Genomic DNA, 22,751 nt, shown 5'->3' on the forward strand with positions numbered 1-22,751 from the left:
GTCCAGAGAAATCCTCATACAGAGCTTCCAGTAAAAGCAGTCCATTGTACCCCTCCACTTTCTCTATATATACTTATTATCCCTTCTTTTTTCTCCCAAATGTTTTGCTGTTGAATCAGTTGAGCAAGATTTACAAAATTTTGCTTTCCTCTTGAAAACATGCTCTGTTTTAGTAACTTTAATAGCAGTAACTAAATGTTAGCATTCACACCACTCACACACCATCTTGTAATTAAAAATGTTCGTGGCTATTGTTTCTGTTTCAAATCTGACTGTAAAAGCTTCACCACCACTCTGTGACCTCTCCTTTATCTTTTCAGTTCCCCTGTATTTGTAGCAAAAATCCCAAGGCTGCTTTCAGTGCCCAGTTACAGAACAATGTTATCCTCTGAGTGCCTAAGACAGCTTTTCATGAAACTTGCTCTAACCAATACATCACTATTAGTAATGTATTAAGATGTATTTTTAGCCTCATTTCTTATGGAAATGAATCTTCCCCACCTACTCCAGCCTTCTCTCAGTTTGTGTCTCCTTCCAATACCACAGCCAGGGAGAGCAGGAAGGGACTCTTGCTGACATGTATGGGAAAGGCACTTGTCATTTTTAATTCTTGCCCATTTAAAAATTGTTTTTAAAACTGCTTATGACCAGTAGGTCAGAAAAAGGAATCTAATTACTTCAACATTTGTGTTTTCACTGAATTCTTGCCTCTACAAATCCGTGTGGTAATTGAATCAACTGAAATAGGAGACATAAACCCGGGACCCTGGCAAACCGGGCACTGTGAGGATGTTAATTAGCACATTCCAAAGCAAATTTCATCCCTAACCCTGATTCCCGCTTGGTCTGAGACCTTTGCTTTAACAGGTCAAGTCCTTTGGGACTGGACCTTTACCCTCAGGTATTCCCTATGTATTGTGAACCCAATCAATCCCTGTTCCTGCCTATCCTCAGATCACATGGCTTTTGGAAATTGCTTCATGGGCCAGGTGGATTAAAGGATATCCTGGCAGATATCCCACTGCACCCATCCCTTTATTATTTTACAGTCATGCCATCACCTGGCTATGCTGGTAATGTTGTCACAAAGGGGAGAATCCCTGAGGGATGTGACAAATCTGTCCTGCCCAGCACTGACTGTAAAGCTAATACTTGCTGTACCCGTGAATAACTTGCAAGTTACTTACCAAACCCCATCCGTGTATTTCTCAAAGGCTACAACACTACATTTAGAGTGGTATTTTTTTTTTATTTCTGGGAGCAAGACTTGAGTAGAGGTAGCTTGGGAGGTTAAAATCCATGACGAAAATTAGTCTTGTTTTAAATTTTGGCCAAAACATTCTTCTGTGTTGTGGTGTATGCACTTCTGTTTGATAATTAGGTAACTCTGAGCAAGTTGCTCTCACAACAATTTCTTCTATGTCATTCACTTTTCTTATTTTTCCAAGTCTGAAATGAGTCCTCACATAGGAACATACAGCACATTTTCTTTCACAAAGGGAACCACAATTACGCCCTGCCCATAGGTTTGTACTTTAATTTTTATTTTTTTTTTTTTACCTTTGGGGTCAGCTGTGTTTTAATCATTATTGAAACAAATTAATTCAGCTCTTTCCTTGATAACTTCAAGTTTTTAGTCGTTGTTTTGTGAAAGACTGAGACCTTTCCTTGTATACCTAGACAGAAGACAGTAAAAGGCACTTGATAATCAACAATAATCGGTGTCATCTGCAGCACAAGGCACCTGGGGAACATCACTACAGCAATCACAGATGTATCTATTCAGAGAAATAACACCTTTTCTCAGCTCCCTATTTTGAATAAAGCACCATGAGTTAGACAACAAACAGTGCTTCAAAGCTTTGCATTTATTTACTGTCAGTAATTCATTCCCATCCACATTCTCCATAAATACACTACCAGTACAATTTATTGTTAATTTAATCTTCCCATAAGCAATGCTACAACAATCCCATAAACCACTGATTTAAGCCTCCATAGCTACACCCATGTAAGTATTAGAATTATCCTGCTATTTTACTCTGGCTTCAGAAAGCTATATGTAGTGGTGAACCAGTATTTCCTTCACTAACAACCTAGACTCTTACTAGAATTTTACTTCCCTGACCATATAGATTGGATATTATTCACGTCCTCTTATCTACCTAGAAATGCCATAAACATGAATAACTAACTGTACATGGAAGCCTGGGAAGTGTGGTTAAGTTGGTATCAAAAATTTAATTTTTCACTGTAGAGTATTTATTTTATAATAGTGTGACGTTCAGTTCAGACAAGGCATCCAGTTACCTCAGCCAGAGGCTGCAGCATCTGTCAGATTTTAGAACACTGGTTGTTACAAAAGGAATTTCTGAACACTTCCCTGCTTTATACAAAATTTACAGAGGCCCATTCTGAAGCATGCTGACTCCCCAAGATAGAGTTTTCACACACTCTTCTGATTCTTCGAGTTATGTTTATGGGGACAAACTTGTCACTAATGTCAGTGTAAGATTTTTCCTACGGGTTTTCGTTGCAATGTATTTTCAGGGTTGGTCTGTAGAAAATGCAGCCTCATCAGAACCAAAAGTTTTCTTCACAATTTAAGGTGGAAAACTTCCAAACTCTGGAAATCAGCTTGTCTTGTTATCCTGAGAAACTCACTGACAGCTTTCCTGAGAAAGCCCTTGCTAAGCTTTCAGTTTCACAGAATTATGGAATCAATTAGATTGGAAAAGACCTCCAAGATCACGGAGTACAACCTATGACCCATCCCCACTTTGTCAACCAGACCAGAGCACTGAGAGCCATGTTCAGTTGTTCCTTGAACAGCTCCAGGGATGGAACTGTTCCACCACCTCCCTGAGCAGCCCCTTCCAATGCCTGCACACTGTGTCCAACCTGAACCTTTCCTGGCTCAGCTTGAGGCTGTCCCTTCTTGTCCTGCTCCCTACAAGCTAGGAAAGTAACAGTAATAATTCTAGCAAAGTCCTTCTTCACATAGCCCTATAAAAGCTTGGAATTGTGTGATTTTGGGGGACAATATTAAGGAATGGAGTTCTAAAACATAGTTTTTTAAAATGCATTATTCATCTCAACAAAGTTACATAGCTGGCCCACTCAAGACATTGGTTCATTCCTTAGATGAGAAGCTGCTGATCACTCTGGTGCAGCCTTGCCGCACACCAAGAATTCCCAGGGACTGAGCAAACAAGGTGTTTCCCAAACACTGTTTTTCAGCAGATGCTTTTCTAACCCAGTTTTACAGCTTTTAGGCTCAAAACAGCACATAAAAATGTAACAGTACCAACTTCTAAGAAGACTCTTATTTCCAACAGAATTGTTTTGTTACATAAGCAGTGGAATTGGAAAGAAAAAACAGAGTGAAAGAATGGATGTTTTCTGCTTCTTGACATTAACAAGAAGTTAAAAAGAAATCTCCACTGGATGATGGAAAGAGATAGAAGGAAAATTGCTGCCTGTTCCAACAGAAGAGAATTGTGATTTATTCTCACCCACTTGTTACCTCCTATTTTATTTCTTATACCAATCTCGTATCGAATAGCCGAAGAGCAGTGTAAGCCACCCACCCTAACACCCATCCTGGACACTGGACAAAGTGGAACTGCTGAGTTTAGGAGCACAGCCAACTTAAAAAAATAAGTGCAATGGAAACACAGCCCAGCAAGACCAAGCTGTCCATGAGGGTGCCATGGGTTCCACCACTGCACAAGCAATGGCAAACACAGGCTCCAGCATTTGTTTCATTTGATTTCATTTACCCCCATATTGTTCAACCTTTCACCCGTGTTTTTGATCCCGTTAAAATCTCTATTTTAGAGTAGAACTCTGAGTGTTGTAAATAGTTTTTGTTGATCAAAATCTTTCTTGATGTGCAACTGCTTTGCCATTGTTCAATTGTTCATGCCATGGAGACTTGCAGTTCCTAATTTAAACTAAGAAGCAGAAAAATGTGCTATTTGACACCTTGTTATTAGGAGGAGCCACCTAAACACATCTTTGAAAAGAATTCAAACTTCCATTAGCTTCAGTCCCCTTTTACAACAGCTGTCCCTCATTTCCATTCATTCTGCTTCGACCCACAATGCTCTCAGAACAACATGGAGCATTCCTTGTTAGAAAAGCCTAAAAAAACCTAGCTGCAACTGCATGGAAAAGGGAGAATCAGAAAAGGTGAAAAATGACAGAACATACAGAATTAAATATGTATCTGTAAATGATTTTAAAACAGGACAAATGAAAACAACCCATGACATTAAACTGATAATAGTATCCCTGTCAGTCAGTAGTATAACCATGGGTTCCAGGAAGACAACATAACAATCAGAAAGTGGATTTAGGTTAAAGAACTGCAATCCCTCTCTTGGCTAAAAAAATGATCCTCATGTAATATATGAGTTAGAGGAAAATAATCATATTTCAGATCCCAGTAACTTTAAAGACTATCTTTGAAGGTTATTTACTCGCTTTAGTAAGAAACCCACAGTTTTTGAGTTACCTGTACAAGATTTTGGGTTGTTCAGTAATCCTGTAAAATCAGGCTAGATCTATTTAGGAGCTTCAAACTAGTGTTTGGGAATTTTACTTGAAATCTCCAGGTATCCAAGCGCTGTTCTATCTCTGCCACACCTCAAAAAAGATCACAATACTCAAAGCTCTAAAATCCATGAGATACAATTTTTGTCTCCAAAATTCCTAGCTATTCTTGATTATTTATTGCCAATCTAACAGCCATTTGAGAATGACCTTTTAATTTCAAGATCTTTCCCTGTGGGTATCTACCTTATAATACTGAGGTTTAAAAAAGGAGCAGTGAGGTTACTGATGTGCCAGGAATACAGAAACTCTGACAGGCAAACAAGAAATGCAAAATTGGTTAGAACTCATCCGGATCAGCTATTGGTCATACCTTAATAAATGGGGGGAAGGTGGATTTATCTTAGAAATATTAACGGTCAGAGAATTTATTCCTGAAATATTAAAAAATATTAGTTGATGTTTAAACAATACAAAGAGAATATAAGCCAGAAGGTGCCAGAACAGATCAAATTTAGATCATTGGGTATTTTCTTCAAGATGAAAATAATGATGCACAACCAGGAGAAAAAGTGCTTGTTTGAAACCACCAAACAACCAGTGGTTGGTTTTTTTTGCTACGCGATTTTTAGTAATAAAATTTAGGAATTAAAAAAGCAACAAGCTTTTCTAAGTAATCTTCCCCTTCATAGGTCTAAATAAATTATTTTCAGACAACAAAAAAGAAAATTATAGGAATCAAACCTAGTAAAGGTGAATATAACTAAATTTCTTCTCTTTTCTTTCACACTGTGCCCCACTGAGAGAAAAAAAATTAGCTAATCAGAAGTGTAAAAAACAATTGCTTCAGAAGCCAATATTTGACAACAATACAAAGAAATACCCCCAGAAATAAGGCGAAGGTTTTAGGCAAAATATTCTGATCACACCTCAAACTTACACCTTTCCACAGCTTCCCACACTGACTGAAGGGAATTAATGCTTTGCTGTATCACTCTCATTAAAACCATTTTGTCATTGAAGGGGTCAGTGCTGGTGAAAGGATTGCTCTGGTTGTGCTCTGTTCTGTTTGCTTCAAGGTTTCGGTAACACCAACTGGATGAGTTCCCATCTCAATCTGGAGCTCACTCCACGCTCCCAGATGGGATCTCTGCATGTGACAGGCTGAGGAGAAAGGACATTCTCCTTCACCCTAGCTCAGAATGGATTTGTCCCTTTTCCTATACACAGATTACCTCCTGTGAGTTACCTACCTAATAATGAAATGAGTGTGAACTGAACAATGCCCAATTTCAATGCGTATTTGAACAATATTTCTTGCTCTGAAAACAAGAGATCAAACCAAAACCAAAAACAGAAGCACGTAGCCTTGCTATCAGTGTTGAAAGCAAGTTTTCAGTCACGCTGGTATATCAAAACTACTCAGCAGTTAGGAGAAGTAAACAACTGACTCTACATTCAGTGTTAGTGACATTTTTCTAAATGCTACAATGAAAATAATTACAAATATTATCAACAGGTATTTTTATTAGGGTTCAGAGCAAAGATTTTGCTACCAATTTTCCGAACCGGGCCTAATAAATGGAAGTTACCAAACCAGGATACAATTCCATGGTCCAAAATATTGAATTCCCATTCTAAATCTAACTGTGAATTCTACAAACTCCAATAAGAATGGAATCTAAATATAACACAATGTATGCTAACATTGCCCTAATTTTGGAAGGAAACTATTAGTAAGAAAGCAGGTCAACTCAAACACTGCCAGAGATGCTGCTGCAAAAAACCAGAAGAAGCAAAGAGATTGAATCAAGATAGATCATTCTGTCCAGTTCTAACAGCAAAAGCCACAACCTGAAGTTATTTTGTTGGGGACAATTAAGGCAGAAGAATAATAAACTGAAGCATGGCTAACAACCTTCTGTTATGCACAAAGCTCTCACAGGATGGAAAAATGCTTCCTGCAGCAGCAGCCAAGGAAGCAAACATCTACGAAAAGCTGTACACACCATGAAACAGTTACAGAACAGTTTTCTGGTTTTAAGATGATAGTCTTATATAAACAGAAAGTTTTTCATAAAAAGTCCCCCACACACTCCCTATAGCAGTTGAGATTTCAACTCTAATTTTGAATTTTCAAATAGTCCATCAGACAAACTGGACAGTAACAGATGAAAGCAACAAAAGTAAGACTGAATCTTTCATCTAGTCATGGAATGGTTTAATGCCTTTTAAATGCATATGGTCATGTTTCACTTCAAGGAAAAATGGCAACATCCTGTTAAATTTTTAAAAATTTAAGCAGTGCAATAGGGAGAAAGGGAAGACAAAAAAACTAAACCGGAATTTAGCCAAACTCTTTGGAGATACAAAGTAGAGATACAAAGTTTTTAAAAGTATAACTCAAGGACATTATTTGAGCTGTTCTGTGTTTACCACAACAATCTATATTTAAAGGAGTTTCTTTTCTAGTGTGAAATACTACAGAATAATATTCCTAGAACTAGTGTTTTTACATGCATAAAAAAATAAAGCTGTTTTCAAATCCTGCCTGTCAATTCTCTTATTGCAAAAATAGACAGAAAATGTGAAGTGCAATGTAGCACACCAGAACTAAGTGCTCTCTCCCTTTCCTCTTTCACGGTCTATGATTTTTTAGCAGTATTTTTTACCAGAGATGAGAAATGGGATTTTTGGTACATATGTTAACATACTGTCTCCAGCTGAGCACACAAACACAGATGCACATTTGTTTCATTAGCAATGCTCCTGCTTCACTCCAGGCTACTGGGAAGGAGATCTAGTGAGTCATGAATGTAGATGCAGAAAAATCAGGAGTTTAGGGCTTGCCATGTCACTGTTAGGCTGAATATGCAAAACTGAGTCCTACTTCCTTAAAGTTCCAAGGTTTCCCTAAGGAAATGGGAATTTTCTTGCAGCACAAATGATGGGGACTATGCTTGATTTCTAATAAAAATGTACATAACTAACAACACTAACACACAATCATACTTAAAAGCTTCAGAAATGCTTCAGACATTTTAGAAATGCCTGACAGCGCTCACACATTCCTTTTTCAGTATTTTAAATTGGCAATAACAACAATACTTCCAGTACGGTAAATCCGACAGTATAATCCAAATATCCACCTGAAATTTCAAAATTTTCTGTACAAGCACTTTTCAAATAATATTTACTCTATTGAAAAAAAAAACAAACAAACCAAATATAGTCATGGTCTTGCTGGCTTCTGCATGCGTGATGAGAAATTGTACTCTATAAAAATGAAAAAGACAAATTCAGTCATCAAAATAACTTAAAGACTAACACCTAAAACTGCAATTTTGCCTGACATTTTTCCATCTTTTCCACAACATGAAAAAGAGCAAGATGATTAAATCCAGCCTGAAGGTGCAGCAGTACACGGAACTGCAAAAGGACAGAGAATCCACTTCATGATTTAGGAACTCAAAGCTAGCAAAGGACAGACCAAGTACGCAGCTTTAAAAAAAAAAAAAATCACATTTTATTCAAGAACATAACTATCAATACTGGCTTTAAAAGCAAATGAGAAAATGCTATTAGGGGCAAACCTATCTTAACTGATCCAATTTTAAAATGAAAGAGTAGCACAGAACAGCTTTCCTCTCTAAAGAACTAAAAAAGGATATATAGTTTTGGAGAATTGCTGACAGGCAGAGCTGTTTCCAATTCTATAAATACATCAGTAAAAGTTCTTTCCGGATCTAGTTTGAGTTCTGGTTTATTTCTCGATAGATAACACATCATTTCAGAAAACCAGCAACATTCTGCTGATTAGGAGTGGAACAATGCTGTTGGCCTGGATCCTCATCACAGCTCCTTAGGGTACTTGCCTTGACTTTGCTGTTTTTCATTATTAATTCTGGGGACTGCAGAAATACTTCAGAAAATACCAGTTAGTTGCTGGGAACTGCAAACTATGTGTCATCAGCCACAACGGGCTGTCAGGGAAAAGAGATTTTATCAAGGATTTTTTTATTCCATCTTGAATACAACATGGCAGACCTTGCCCTTTCTTTTCTCCTATAGGTTTGATACAAGTTTTCCAACGGTATGATGAAGGGGAGCACTTGTTGGACTTCTCCTGAATCAACAGCAGATTGATTGGGGTACTCATGGAGAGTCAGCAACCCTGCTTTTGCAGCATCCCTCTGGCTTCTACAAAATCCTGTATTTTCATGGGGTTAAAAAGCCCCTTCTGCTACGACTGCCTACAAAATAGTTTGGCTTTAACCTACTATATATATACATATATTTTATTTTTTTTTAAGTAAAAGTATATCTGTAAGTGCTTGATCTCAGAACTAGCAGTACAGTCCCCTTCAAAACTGCTTTGTTGGTGCTTTTCCAGAAGGCATTTTGCTTCCGTAGCAAGAAAAATGGAGACAGTTGGTGACACTGATACTTCCCCCACTGCCACCTCACACACACATACAAAGATACACTCCTTCCTGAACTCTCTGAAATTTTTAACCCATTTCAGGTTTTACCACCCAAAGAGTCCTTGGTCAGTGCATCCCATGACAGTTTGTTTTCATAGTGCTACCTTTTTTTTTTTTTTCTGGAACAGAAACAGTGAGTAATTATATCCAGTTGTCCCCAGGACAATCCCAACCTCATAGATTTCCCAAGTTCCCCTATACCTTAAGCCTCTTTAAGTTGGAAAATCCTAGAGAAAAGGAGCTCTTTTGCCATTCTTCAGAATTCCTTCCAGCTGTGCTACCATGGACTAGTTACAGCTGGGATTCAAAGTCTAGGCACACCATGGTGATGGTAGAGATGTAATCCAGTAATGTCCTTATTTTTGTAATTACTAATATCTCAACACTTTTTGGTGAACCATGGCTCCTTAAACTACCATCTCTATAAGGTGACGTACAGAAAACCAAAATTCTGTGACAGAAAGCAGATCCAATTCATTTTATTCTTGTATGAAAAGCAAGATCTGCTTTTCTTCAGAATTAATATTTACATTTAACCTCTTGAATTTCCTCTGCCCCTGGGAATCCAAATCTTTCCCAAACCAAATTATCAGCAGGTATTCCCCACATACAACACATTTCAAATGTCTTTATAGCAGTGTAAAGAATTTTCATCTTGGTATAATTTATTTTTAAACAAAATCAATACCATTATTACAAGAGCACTTTGTTATGATTTTTATTTTCAAATTACAGGCATTACTAATGCAACAAATTTCATTAAATAAGATGATCACTGAAGTCCAATTGTATCAATGTCCAACCACCACAGACAAACTTTTCCCAAAAAAGAGGGGGGGAGGTGAGGAAGGAGCTTCCAGCAGCATTTAAGCAATAACCTTCCTGTTCCACCATCAGAACCAGAGGAAATACAACAGACAAATAAATTGTCTCCATAAACCCCACCCAAAATACTGATTAACAATCAGAGTTTCTTTAGTTAGCAACATTTAGAAAGAAAATCAGAGGCAAATTTTTCAGCCCAACAGAGGATGTTAGAGAACTTGTTATCTGTCACTGATGCTCTTGCCAAGACACCTGAAATCTGGTAAACAAGGTACAGCAATACTTCTTTCAGATACAATGACATGTAGCCTGAGTACATTTCAGACTGGATGCAGGTCCGTTCAAGGACATGACCTTTCCAATACTCAAAGAAAGTTTTTACATGAGCCAAGTGAAGAACACAGCTACAAAACAGCAAAACTGGACTGAAAACTCAAATTCAAAGTTGAACTTCAAAAACCCAAAACCCAGAAATCAAGTAAAGCGCAGCCAGAAAATGAAAATAAAGACTTGGTTAGGTGCTCCCAAAGTAAGAGATGACAGAAAATATGTGAGTCCTGAGTTGAAAAACCAAAAATCTTGATCATAACTACATTATGACAGCATGTAGTTCTGCTTACATGTGTTAGATTTCTTTCTTTTCTGTAAGGCATCTTCATAAGCCAACATGAGATAATTGCCTGGACAGTATGAAATACCCAGTATTACAAAGATAGTAGTTTTGGATAAACATCTGTGTTTGCTGTCTTGGCTTTGGTAATTCAGCACACACTTAGAACTTATCAAACTTGAGCCACAAAGTGGTCCCAAATTTTCAGAATTTCTGCATTCTGAAATGCAGAAAAAGCTGCCACTGAAACCTCGCCATTATATAACTATTTACAATCCTTATGTACATACAGTTGCATTAAAACTCCCTATCAAAAATGCAGTGCCTGAAAATCTACCCGATTATAATAAAATTCTCATACGAAGATCCTTTTGGCACGTTGAGGGCACAGATGAAAACCTGTGGACCACTCTGTTCTTGACCTAGTAACAATTCATTGCTCACATCATATAGCTCTCTCTTTCTTTTAATTACAATGAATTTCCTTATAAAAATCCTGCTAACCACAGTGCTGAAAAAGTCTTGCTGAGGCAGTTTAAGGCATTATTGCCTTCAGCTGTTTCTTACCCCATCTGTAGAGGATTAAATTCATGAGTAAGAGCTTCTGCAGAGGACAGGCACATGCTTAAGCAAGCTCTACACATCAGTACCCAAAAATGGGTTTGTGCAGAGCTGCCAATGACCCCAAACAACCAAGATATGAGGAGGTTCCACCAGTGTCTTTCCTAAGGCAGAACAAATATTCTATCACGGAAAACATCCACAAGAAGGACTTCTCAATAACACCTGCACAAGTATAAACAACACTGGAGAGATGATACAAGAACTGGAAACCTCACCTGGGACAAGTGTTTGAAGATGTTCCTGCCTAAAGTGTATGAAATTTGAAGTAATAAGTGTTTTCACAAGTAACTTAGGACCCTCTGTTATACTTACCCAAACGACTACCCTGTCCCTCATTTAAGTATCTCATAAAATGGATTGTTTCCATGATGAGAAGAATCTGTGCTTATTGAAATAATATAGAGAAGGAGGGGGGAAAAGATATTTCATTTAAAGGAAACAAAGAACAATGCTGTCAAGTTGCAGAAGTGCCCTCAAACGATGACACTGACATCACTGAGCTTCCCCTTCTCAAAACTTTGGTGTTTATCCCTTTTTCTAACACTGCCAGCTGTAAATTTTAGATTGTGAGCTTTGAGGCAGGGATGAACATCGCACAGGGAAAAAAAAAAAAAAAACAAAAACCTCTTTTCCCTGGTAATCACTGCACTTAGGAAAGTTTCATTTTGCTCCCAGTCATCTTCTTTTTGTCTAGACGGAGTCACGCAGTGGTTAAAATGAAACCCTGCAGCCCTGCTGTCACAGTCTGCTCCAGAGGGTTACAGTCTGGCAGCAGACAGTACAAGACTGGGATAAAGTCCCAAAGATTTTACTGCCTGAAATTACTTTTCCTAGCCACCCATCAGAGCAGCTGAAAGCACTAAGGTTTCTTTATATTCACCCTACCTTTCCTAGTACTTGCCCAAAGGAGAAGCCTAAAGAAATTATGGATGTAAAAGGGGTTTTCAGTATTTTCTCATGGCTGTGTGGGGGCATGGAGCCATTAACAGCCTCTTCTCCTTTGGCACTTACAGCTCATGGAGTTCAGGGGATTGTTCCAATATCAGATGGGGAAAGGAGTAACTTTTTTTTACAGAATTACTAGAAAAATCCGTGCGTAGGAAGCTCCTCTTAAATACTCTTCTACATCACTTTAATCCCATCAACAACAATGGCATAGGCTTCAGTTAAAAATGCTGAGATCCATGTATAGTGCATGCCTAGAAAAAAATTATAGATGTCTATGTAAAATGGAGGGGGTGGGGAGGAAATCAGGTTTACCTGAACTCCGTATTTGGTTTAGCAAAAAACATGCACTCTTTGGAAGGTGCCATTTTTAAGCAATGTTCCAGGTAATGCTGCAAATGACAGGAAAACCCTACTTCAGTGGTGCTGCCATTTCTGGAAAGGTCTGCAAATTAATTGGCACCTAGTTAAGAAAGCAGTGTTTGGTTTGGCCACTCAAACGGCACACATGAAAATTTTCAGTGAAAAAAAAAAAAAAGCCTAACAGAATCAATCAAATTCAGTTCTTCAGTAGAAAGAGACACCATTCTATTCATAAGAAAAAGAGCCAGAGGGAACAGGAGGCAGGGATGAAGCCAAGGGCTTAAACTTCTCCTTTTGGTGATAGGGACAATAAAACTGAACGATCTGGTCCTGGTGGACCTTCAGCGACATTCCTGCCCTGCAGCAACAGCAGCCTGCTGAAGCTCCAGCACTGCTCCCTGGCACACTCAGCTCCAGGACCCTGGTGCTGCCCAGGGTGCTGCAACTGAGCTGGAACGCTGTTAAAGGGATACTCCCACCCCTGGGAACACCAGGGCTTGGGCTCAGAGACACAGATGCCCACCATTCCAATGCCAACTTTAAAAAATAAAGAACCTGTTTATTTATGTGCTTAGCTACATCCGTAATAAGGAAAGATAAAACAGCTCCACGCTGAAATGAAGTAACTTTTGAAATAACTCATCGTTAAATCTCGATTTCTAATATCAACTGCTAAGTTAATTTACCCATAAAAGGACATTTTGCTAGTTTTGCTGACTGCAAAAACTAAGTGTACTCAAGGATATTTCACTGTCAAACACTAATGAATGAAAATTAATCATAAAACCAATAAAACCACTATTTTTAAAAGGTCTGACTAAGCTACCTGTGAAAGGCAGCTCAATAAAGCAACTTTTCCCAACTTTTCAACAGAGGAAGCATAAAGACTGCACAAAAATAAAACTTGCACAGTACCTCATGCTTTACCAAGTACAATTACAAAATGGATTATTAAGCAGAAACAGGGAAAGAACATCTTACTATAAGACAGTAAGTAAGCCTTAAAAGATAGCAATGTGTTTTTCATCACTACAGTTCCCTTTCCTGTTAAAGAATAGTATTTTAAGAAGAAATTTACTTTGCCAGAAAATAAGGAAGCACATAGAATATTTGATGAAGAAAAAAAAAATACTTTTCTCATGGTTCTTTTGCTGCCATTACAGTTTTTTTGACTTTTCCTTAAGCTGCAGACATGAGGTTCCAAAAATGGTAAAGCAGTCAACTTTGACATTGCCCCTGGTATGCTGTGAGCATAAGTATCCTAGAGAAATGTAACAGCACAACATTTTCTACCTGCATAAAGGAGTTTTTTGTATATATATATATATTTTTGTTGTTTTTTTATCTATCAGGCATATGGCTTCATTTTTTCATTTTAGTATTTTACATCGGTTTCCTTTTTATTACCTGTATTATCAACAAATGATTTTTTCACATCAACTTCTTCAGTCAGTGTCCGGTCTCCTATTTACTAAGTATTTCATAAAGCATAAACATTTTCAGGTACATGAAAGTGGGAGCTAGCTTTAAAAGTATCAGTTTTCATACAAGAACATGCAACTTCATCTATAATGACAGAATGAAAATCAAAAGTGACAGATTGGGTGACTGGAATTTCTGTGACTTTTTAAATCCATTAAAATGCCCAGCCTTCTAATTCTGGAAGATAATTTAGTACCAGCTGGAATCCTCAGACAGAATTAGTAAACAGTAACAAAACATCCCTCAAATAAAAAATTTTAATCAGGAGTTTAGAAAACACTTCCATAAAATGAAAAAAACATATTAAATTTAAAGATTCGTGTGAGTGACAAGGTCAAATCCTGTCACCTGGCAAACAGAAAAAAGAAAAGCAATACTTAAATCTGCTGAGGGTGTTTATTTTGACAGATTTCAGGAGACTTATAGAGACTTATAAGGAGACTTACAGAGAATAAGGTGAAATGTGACTTTACAGCAGCCGAAATTCAGAGTGCAGGTAAGCAAATTAGTGCTCCTGCACCAACAACATGAAGCCAGTGCTCAACAAACCAAAAAACTTTAAAAAGGGAGTAAAGAACCTTTGGAACCTACAAGCTGGTTCCAGGGTACTGGATTTCTCTTCTATTCTCTCCCGCCAAGAACAGCCTGAGGAAAAAGGAAATCTCTAGTTCCACCCAACAAATCTACACCTTAAACATGATGGCAAAGAGGAACATAATGCTAACTGTGTCCTTTAGGAGGAGCAAACTTGGTGATGCAGCCCCTGAGGCCAAGCCCTACCTCTGACCCACCATTTCCAGGCAACAAATCATGAAGTTGCTGGACATCAACTGCTCTTGCTGAGGTCACACAAGCAGGGTTCAACCAAGGCACAACCGAGACAAATGAGCTTGCTCAGGTGTTTGACACATCTGGAGTTACAGTACCACAGTCACAACAGATCTTCTCCTGCCTACAGCCTGGGTTCAGTAAACATCAATTCAACTTCAAGCACTGCTAGAACTTTTCTTGAATTCCAGAAGGTCCCACAGAAACTTGTCACCAGAAATGTCAATGAAAATCAGAAGCCCTAAGCAGCCAGCGCCAGAGCACAGATATAAAATTACTTTACTGGTCAGAAACCAGCCCTGTGAATTGTGAGAAATAAGATATTTCATTGTTCCTTGTTTAAGTCTTGCTTGCTGAGGGCCTACTAAGCAGGAAAAAAAATGAGAAAATAATGACAAAACTAAATGAATCCAAGTCATGTTTGCAGGAAGAGTTGGGGTTACACCATCATACAAAGCAGCAGTGACCCGAAAGAGCCTCCAAAAATAAACATGAATTTGTCAAAAGAAGGCAGCAAATTCCTGCAGACATGGAGCATTACAAGATCCATGTGAAGGATACTACTCATTTTTCCTTAATATCTCTGAGAGCTGGATGTCAGCAAGAGCTCAGCTCAGCTCAAGGAATGTTTCAAGTCACGTTTGCATCTACTTTGAAGACATACAATGCCAGAAACCAGAATACAAACACTCAAGACATCAAATAAGCAGCTTTGAAATTTGGATTTGAAATTGTTCGCTTGAGTCCTAACCCAAAAGGACTTTCCCAGAGAAAAGAGTGTAAAAATCAGGGAACTAACACCAAGACTGAGTTTGATTGACATAACACTACTTTATTCCATTGTTTCAACTTTCTTACAGGTTTTAAAAAAATTATAGGGGTTCAGAACCACCTCAACAGAACAAAGAGTACAGTATTAAGGGAGGTCTAGAGTCAAACCACAAGTGTGCACATGTGGTCAGCTTTAATTACAAAAGTAGTAGGCACAGTCTCTACATATGCATTTTGGTTAAAGAAGGAATAATAGTGCAGTGTTAAAAGGCACCAATAATCAATAATTGGGCCTTTTTAAAAAGCCAATAAGCATCTAAGAAAATTACATTTGGTTCAAAGTTATAATTTAAATACTGTATTGATTGGCATGCATCTGAACCCCTGGCAATTTATTACACAAACCTAATGTGTGCCCTCACAAAATCAAAAAAGATTTCAACAGTGGACCTGAAAGTCAGTTCAGTACAAAAGGACATACCGAGGTTTGGCCTGCATTTAACACTAAACTATCTTGTTCACCTCCTCTGAGAACACCTGCCTGACAAAGAGCTGCACAGAAGTATTTCTCTTAAAGCAAGTGCAAATTTTTTGATCCTAGCATTGACCTACTCCGTGTGCTATGAAAACAATAGGCACAGACCACAATTTACATTCTCTCTTTAAAGAAATACAGTATGTGCAAGTGAGGTTCACACAACAGACTGACAGCTACAACAGTAAGCTCTTTAGATTTCCCAACGAAAAGGGTCAGTTAGTTTTAATTATCTAAGTAGTGCTGCACTCTGCTGTGTGCCATTATCATATCTGCATTAGGAGCATCTGTGGAACCAGTAAGGAAAAGTTCAGTACACCCTAAAGGACACTACATCGACACTGTGTGCTGATTGAACTGGGTCAAGAGAGCAAACGATGAGAAATCCTTGTACACAGGCAGCTGCAGCCAGGCAGGGAGGGCTACTGCTTCCTGAAGAAAGAATTGGTTTGGAACTCAGGTTACCTCACAGGTGCCCTCAAATTCACCCAGCTGCACACAATGGAATAGAGGGATGCAAGCATGGGAAAAAATGGAAAATGAGAGGGAGAGTTTCTGTGTAAGTTGTACCAAAAGGTTCCAGTTTATCCCAAAGCCTCGTGCCCAGGGTACGGTTTATGCACTGTAGACTTTCTGTACAACTGAAAATTGTTACATAACAGGTGAGCAAAGATAGAACTGACTGTTACCTGCAGTATCTACTACAGTCCTCAAGTATGTAATTTATGGATAAGTGCATACTGTGGTGTTGATTGCTTCCTCTTGAAAGTATTAATATTCTGAAGGCTACAGGATATTCTGACACAAAGACAACTTGTCTATGAGGGGGAAAATACAAGATAGTAACTAGTTTGTTTTATGAGGAACTTCCTCTGATGTGCCAGTTACTTCACACCTTTTGGAAGATTTTTATCTCTGACTTTCTTCACCATCTCTGTTGAACTGCTCTCCTGAGAATTTCACAATAAATCAGTGACCCTTCTTACAGCTGCCTTTGCCTTTTTCCAGGGCCCCTTTTAAATACATTCTGACACCACAGAAAGCTTTTCGAGTAAACATTTCTCTCTGGCAAGTTTCCAGATACCACAAATACTACCAAAACTCAGCATTTGATTACATGCACCAGTTTGCTTTAAATGGAGCAGGAATTAGCCCGTTTCCTTGGCTTAGGGTCCCGCACATCCCTGTCTTTTGAACACATACAAGATGAACATATTGTCTCTGACAGTCTCCGTAGTCCCAGCCTGAAAACGCTGTTGGAGAGGCTATATATCACACAGTTGCAGAAACTATTGCTTATAGCAAGCCACGTAGTCAGGAAGGAGAGTGCTGAGTTTTCCAGCACCCTAGAGCTTTCCAGCAGAAAGTATATGATATAAGGGAGCCACAGCACGTAGAACACACTGGTTATCCGGAACAAAACCATGGCATAGCGGCGCTCGGGGCTGTGCCCAGTCTCCCCAGCAGCATCCCCTTCGTGGTTAGGAAATCGAGCTCTCCGATCACTGATCTCTTTGGTGTGCTGCCGGCAAATTTTAAAGATGTGGAAATAGGTGAAACATATGACAAAGGCAGCAGGAGCGTACAGTAAGCACACGATAAAGCCAGTAAAGTAGGCATTAGTTAGCCAGGAGGTAGCACACCATTCAAAAATATCTCCATGGTAACCAGGTTTTCCCCAACCAAAAAAAGAAGGCAAGAAGATCAGGCAAGAGTATATCCAGATGAGACTGATGCAGATTCTCAAGCGACAAGGTGTGACCAGTTGGTTATAGGAGAGAGGCTTTGTTATAGCAAGATAGCGATCCACACTGATGCAAGCAAGACATGCCATAGATACGCTTTTGAGCACAGAGATGATGTATCCAAAAACTTGACAAGTCAAGGACTCGTGGACACCTGTTGAGTAGTGGAGCAGTGACAAAGTAGGAACCAAGCAGCTGACTCCAACAAAAAGATCAGCATAGGCCATGGTCTGAATAAAGTAGCTGGTGGTATAATGATGCAGGAGTGGAGCACAGTGGAAAACAAAAATCACAGTTAAGTTACCCACAATAATTAAAAATGTTAGCAAGACAATAACGACTGTCTCAAGGATACAGATGTCAACTGCATTGTAGTGACCAAATCCAAGAGGGCAGGAGAGGTGCTCAGATATGTTCATAACACTACTGCTCATATTCAGAGTCCTCCAATCAATCCATCGGGACAGGTTCATGTTTTGTGCTCAGGGAACAGTGCAATCTGAGCCTTAGTGAGCAGGCAACCTGCTGAACAGCAGCTAAACTCTGCTTCAGCGTCTCACGGTCTCTCTTTGCAGACACTGCCAGTGCTTACATGTGAGAGGATTAGAGTCCCATAGCTGTTGATGCCTCCTCAGCATCAGTGCATCACCTCTGGCACACCTTGGCTTTAAGGAAAGAACGAAAGAAAGAAAGAGAGAAAGAAAGAAAGAAAGAAAAGAAAAACAAAAGCCAGAAAGAGAAAGGCCACTGATCAGCTCCTCCAGTGCTCTTGACCCATCTTTAGCAAATACAAGGCACTTCTAAAACAAAATAAAAACTGACAAAAGAGACACATTCATTTCCAAGGGAAGGAGGGGAGGGAAATCTCTGACTTATTTTCCTGAGAAAGTCATTTACTTTGGAATATACTGGGGAGAAGTGAGAGGAAGGGAAGGAGGAACCTCAGTACTGAGGTTTCCTGGACCAGTAGTTACTGGAGATAATCTTTATGTCTTAGTTTAATTCACAGACTGATTGGAGATTAAAGGAAAAAGTTCACCCTCGAATCCTGTCTTTTCTTGCTCGATTCAGAAGATGGTACTCCATCTTATCCATGCTATTCATTGGAAAGGTAAGGAAAACATTTTTGTCAAGGTTAATTCCAATAGACTCACCACTATTCGGATAGGAATAATGAATTTTATTTAAGGGGAGATAGGTGGGGGATGAGGCAGATTTGTCCTCTGGCTCCCAGGAAAGAAAACATACATCTCACATACAATGAGGAAGATCATGCCCATTCATTTAAAAATGAAAATAATTGAAAAACGGATTTTGGAGACCCATGTCAATATTTAAGTTCCTTTAAACAGTTACAGTCCATTACAATTACGAATGCCAGAGTCATAATTCAGCGTCCAAACAGACAAAATAAATCCTCTTGAATTTAATTTCAGCAATGGCAATTTAAAAGAATCATCTTTAGAAACTCTGACACATCTACTACAGTGGATCAGTACCAAGGAGTTCGTAGGTATATCCATGACATTGCTCACCTCTGTAGCAACAACTGAATCATTTCACAACCCCCCACAAAACAAGCTCGGAAACTTCCATCTGCATTCTGCTGGGGAGCTAATCAAATGCTGATTTGACTAGAAAAGCTGCCATTGTTTACTATTCCATTATTCTGCTGCTCAGCTTCATCTTCTCATGGGTTTAAGATTTGTATATTTATAAGATGATCTGCATAATAAATAGTTTCTTTAAAAATCGTTCTTCTAATTGCAGGACATTACCTTGTTCATTTTATTCACAGCTATGGAGAGAGAAAACATTAAAAGAAAGAGTCTTCTGCATTCAGTTTTAAGTAAATGCTTGATTAGTTCAGGAATCATAAGGCAGACAATTAAATGTATACAGTCTTGTTTTTTGAAAGGCCTCTAAAATGTTAAAACCATCATTAATCCTAGAGTTCCTGAGACTAGAAGACTAGCAGTGAAAATTAATGAATCCACATAAAATTATCTCCAAGGTCATTCAGCTGGCATTTGCTTTAAGTCTCTTAAAAAGTACCAGGATCTCTCTGATGTTTCTGATAGTCCTTGCCGTGTCTTCAGGAGGAATTTCAGATACTAGAAAAGCCAAATGTTCAAATGTGTCGCAGCACTTTGAGGGAAAGCATTCTTTTTGGAGTTAATTTCCTGTCGTGCATTGCCACGCTGCACAGAGAAAGTCCTTCTAGATTTTATAACATCCCCGAATATTTCCGCCTATTCGCTCCCTTTGTCTATAAGCAACAGAGCACGTATAAAATCACTCCTTTCGCCAAGTCCCTGCTAAAGCAATAGAGAAGCTTTCTCACCTACACGCATCCTCGCGTTATGTCCAATACTTGACAGGGAGTCCTGTTACCGCGGTGCGACTGGAGCGGCTGCCGCTGCCTCCCTGCTCCCCCCGTGCGATGATTGCCTGCACCTGAGCCCGCTGCTCCTCCTCCTCCTCCTCCCCCCTCTCTTCCCCCCGGCTCCGGGCGCTGGAGCGGTGCCGGGCGCTCCCCTGCTCTCGGTCCATGCAATGGCAGCGGCACCGGGAGCGGAGGCAGCGGGCGGAGGGAGCGGCGAGCGCGGCCACCGGACCCAGCGAGCCGGGGACCCGAACCGCTGCGCTCCGGGAGCTTCGGGAGAAAGCCAACACAGCCGTGCTGGAGATGTGCGTACTTGATCCAGACATAACCTACTCAACTACCGTCAGCACCCCACTGAAACTGTTGACTAAAACAATCCCACGTTATTAATTGTGCGCATACCTTTTAAGCGTCGCCTGCTGAGGTTTAGCTTGGTAAAGTATCAGCCACGGCTCCACACAAATTTTCTAGTCTTCCTTAAAAGACAGAATTACAGCCCCCTTTTTTAATTATGTCCCCAAATTACTTACTTTCAGACTTAACATATATATATATATGTTACAAAACTCACCTGTACTCATTTTTTATACTATACCAGTACCCTAATAGCTTCAACATCAGTTTAAATTCAAATACTCGTAACGCATTTTCTAAACTGAACCAATTAACTCAACTCTCTACTCATGCAAACAGATGTAGCTATTCCCTGATTAAGTACTCAGAAATTTTGTTTACTTTGTGCTTCGTAAAAATAAACCCAGTCACAGAAATACATCCATCGAAGTTTTCTGACACAGACACTCCATGCATCCCTAGACTCTGAAACACCAACCACAGAACAGCATTTTGGGCTATCAGCAGAAGATGTGTCTTGGAGGCTTTAACCAACCAAGTCATTAGAAACTACAGTGATTGAAGTCCTTCTAGATCCATGGCAAACCAAAGGCAAAGTTTTAATAAGCTGCTCCTGAGTTAACATCTTGTATTTCGAGTATTGCCTGGAGCGAATGTCCAAGTCTGAATGACAAGTCTGTAGCAACCTGGAGCAGCACAAACTGCAGCAGTGTAAGAGTGGTTTAAAGTAAGGGCATGCAAATCATTCCAGAGTCTTCTATCAGAGGATTTAAGAAAAACTATCTCTGCTACCTCAGAATGGTAAACGGCTGTAACAATAGACTTAATGGCTAAATGTAGACCCTGAGCACAGCTTTAAAAGCCCCAGTTATCCATACCAGGGCAGAACAATAGGCAGCAATTTTTATTCCTCCTTTTCCCACTCTTCCTGTGGCGGATGAGGAGGAGAACAGTGTGCACAGGCATGGCAGTGACCAGTACTTCTCCAGCTTCTCCTTGGGACAGATCGTGGCAGGCACCAGGGATGTAAAGGGCCAAAACACCTTAAAATGGACATTAGGGAGCCCCAAAGGTACACAAGAGCATGAGACAAGCAAAGGTACAGCCTGACAAAGCAGACCACAGGGGTTAAGTGCTCAGTACAACCTGCTCCACACAGATTTAAGGACTGGTAAGGACTAAGGCTTCCCAATGTCACAGTAACCACTGAGTCACCTTGGGCTCAGGTCAGCCCCAGCTGGTGCCTGCTGTGTGTGCCCAGAGTGCTCAGCTCTGAGAAACAAGCACTCAGCAGCCATATGTTTCAGGTCTGCTACCAGAAATCCAGGCTTTGCTGAGCAGGTAACAGGAAAATCAATGGCAACCACTGCTGGCTGCTGCAGAGGAAGCATCTGCTAACCCAGATGCAGGTAACATTCATCCTCTAAAGAAATTTTAACTAAAGGGACAAAGTGGTTGAAAAGCAGGGAAGTTTGACTACTTTGGGAATATGAGAAGCCTTCCTTCACTACCAAAAAAACCAGTCATGCTGCAACCTGCCAGTGACTTTATCACCTTAGCCACTTGCTATCAACTGCACCATGCTAACAGCAGCACTAAGTTGTACTGTTTTACATATAATAAGAGGCAAGTGAAAATTAAGCAGAAACCAGCTAGTTCTGATGAAACTATGCAGTTGCAGAGGGAATTTTACAAAATGTAACAATACCAGAATGTTGTATCAGAGGCAGCACGTTAAACGAAAAGGTTTTTTATTTGGATATTAGAGGCATATTTGGGCCTCTGGCACAGTTTTAAAAAAAAACTGCTCCAGGATTTTTTTAAAATTTGAGTTTTAAGAAAAGGAAGTGAGAAAGAGAAAGTTCTATTGGAAGAATTGCCTTACTGTGATCAAGGCAGCATCCTACATGGTGCACAAGCTCCCACTTGTAACCAGCTGGTTACATCCAGCTGGTGGACTGAGCACTCTTCAAGCTGAATAGAAGGAGCAATTCTACACCACCTTCTTTATAAACCACATCAGCTAGAAACAACACAAGTTGCCATACAAAACAGAAGGTTCACACCATCTGATCCTGCTGAAAACAGAGGGGATGTGGTAGGAGCATGAACTTTGTATATGCAAAGCAAGGCTGTGAAAGCAGTGGTGATGCGTGACCATGAAAGGAAACCAGATAAAGCTTCTCAGACAGAAAAAGTCCATATAGAAGGAGATTTAGAAACTCCAAGCAAGAAAACAATC

General features: G+C 39.5%; 2 protein-coding genes across 5 annotated transcripts in view; both read right to left on the reverse strand.

Moving 5' to 3' along the window:
* RABGAP1L (RAB GTPase activating protein 1 like) overlaps positions 1-22,751 on the reverse strand; it is a 212,692-nt gene that overhangs the window by 139,553 nt on the left and 50,388 nt on the right. The window lies entirely within an intron of this gene.
* On the reverse strand, positions 17,157-18,573 carry GPR52 (G protein-coupled receptor 52). The gene has a single exon (XM_062497720.1). It carries the CDS (start codon positions 18,240-18,242, stop codon positions 17,157-17,159), a length of 1,086 nt encoding a protein of 361 aa, XP_062353704.1. The 5' UTR covers positions 18,243-18,573.

Source organism: Cinclus cinclus, chromosome 8, assembly GCF_963662255.1.
Source record: "Cinclus cinclus chromosome 8, bCinCin1.1, whole genome shotgun sequence".
NCBI classification, from domain to species: domain Eukaryota; kingdom Metazoa; phylum Chordata; class Aves; order Passeriformes; family Cinclidae; genus Cinclus; species Cinclus cinclus.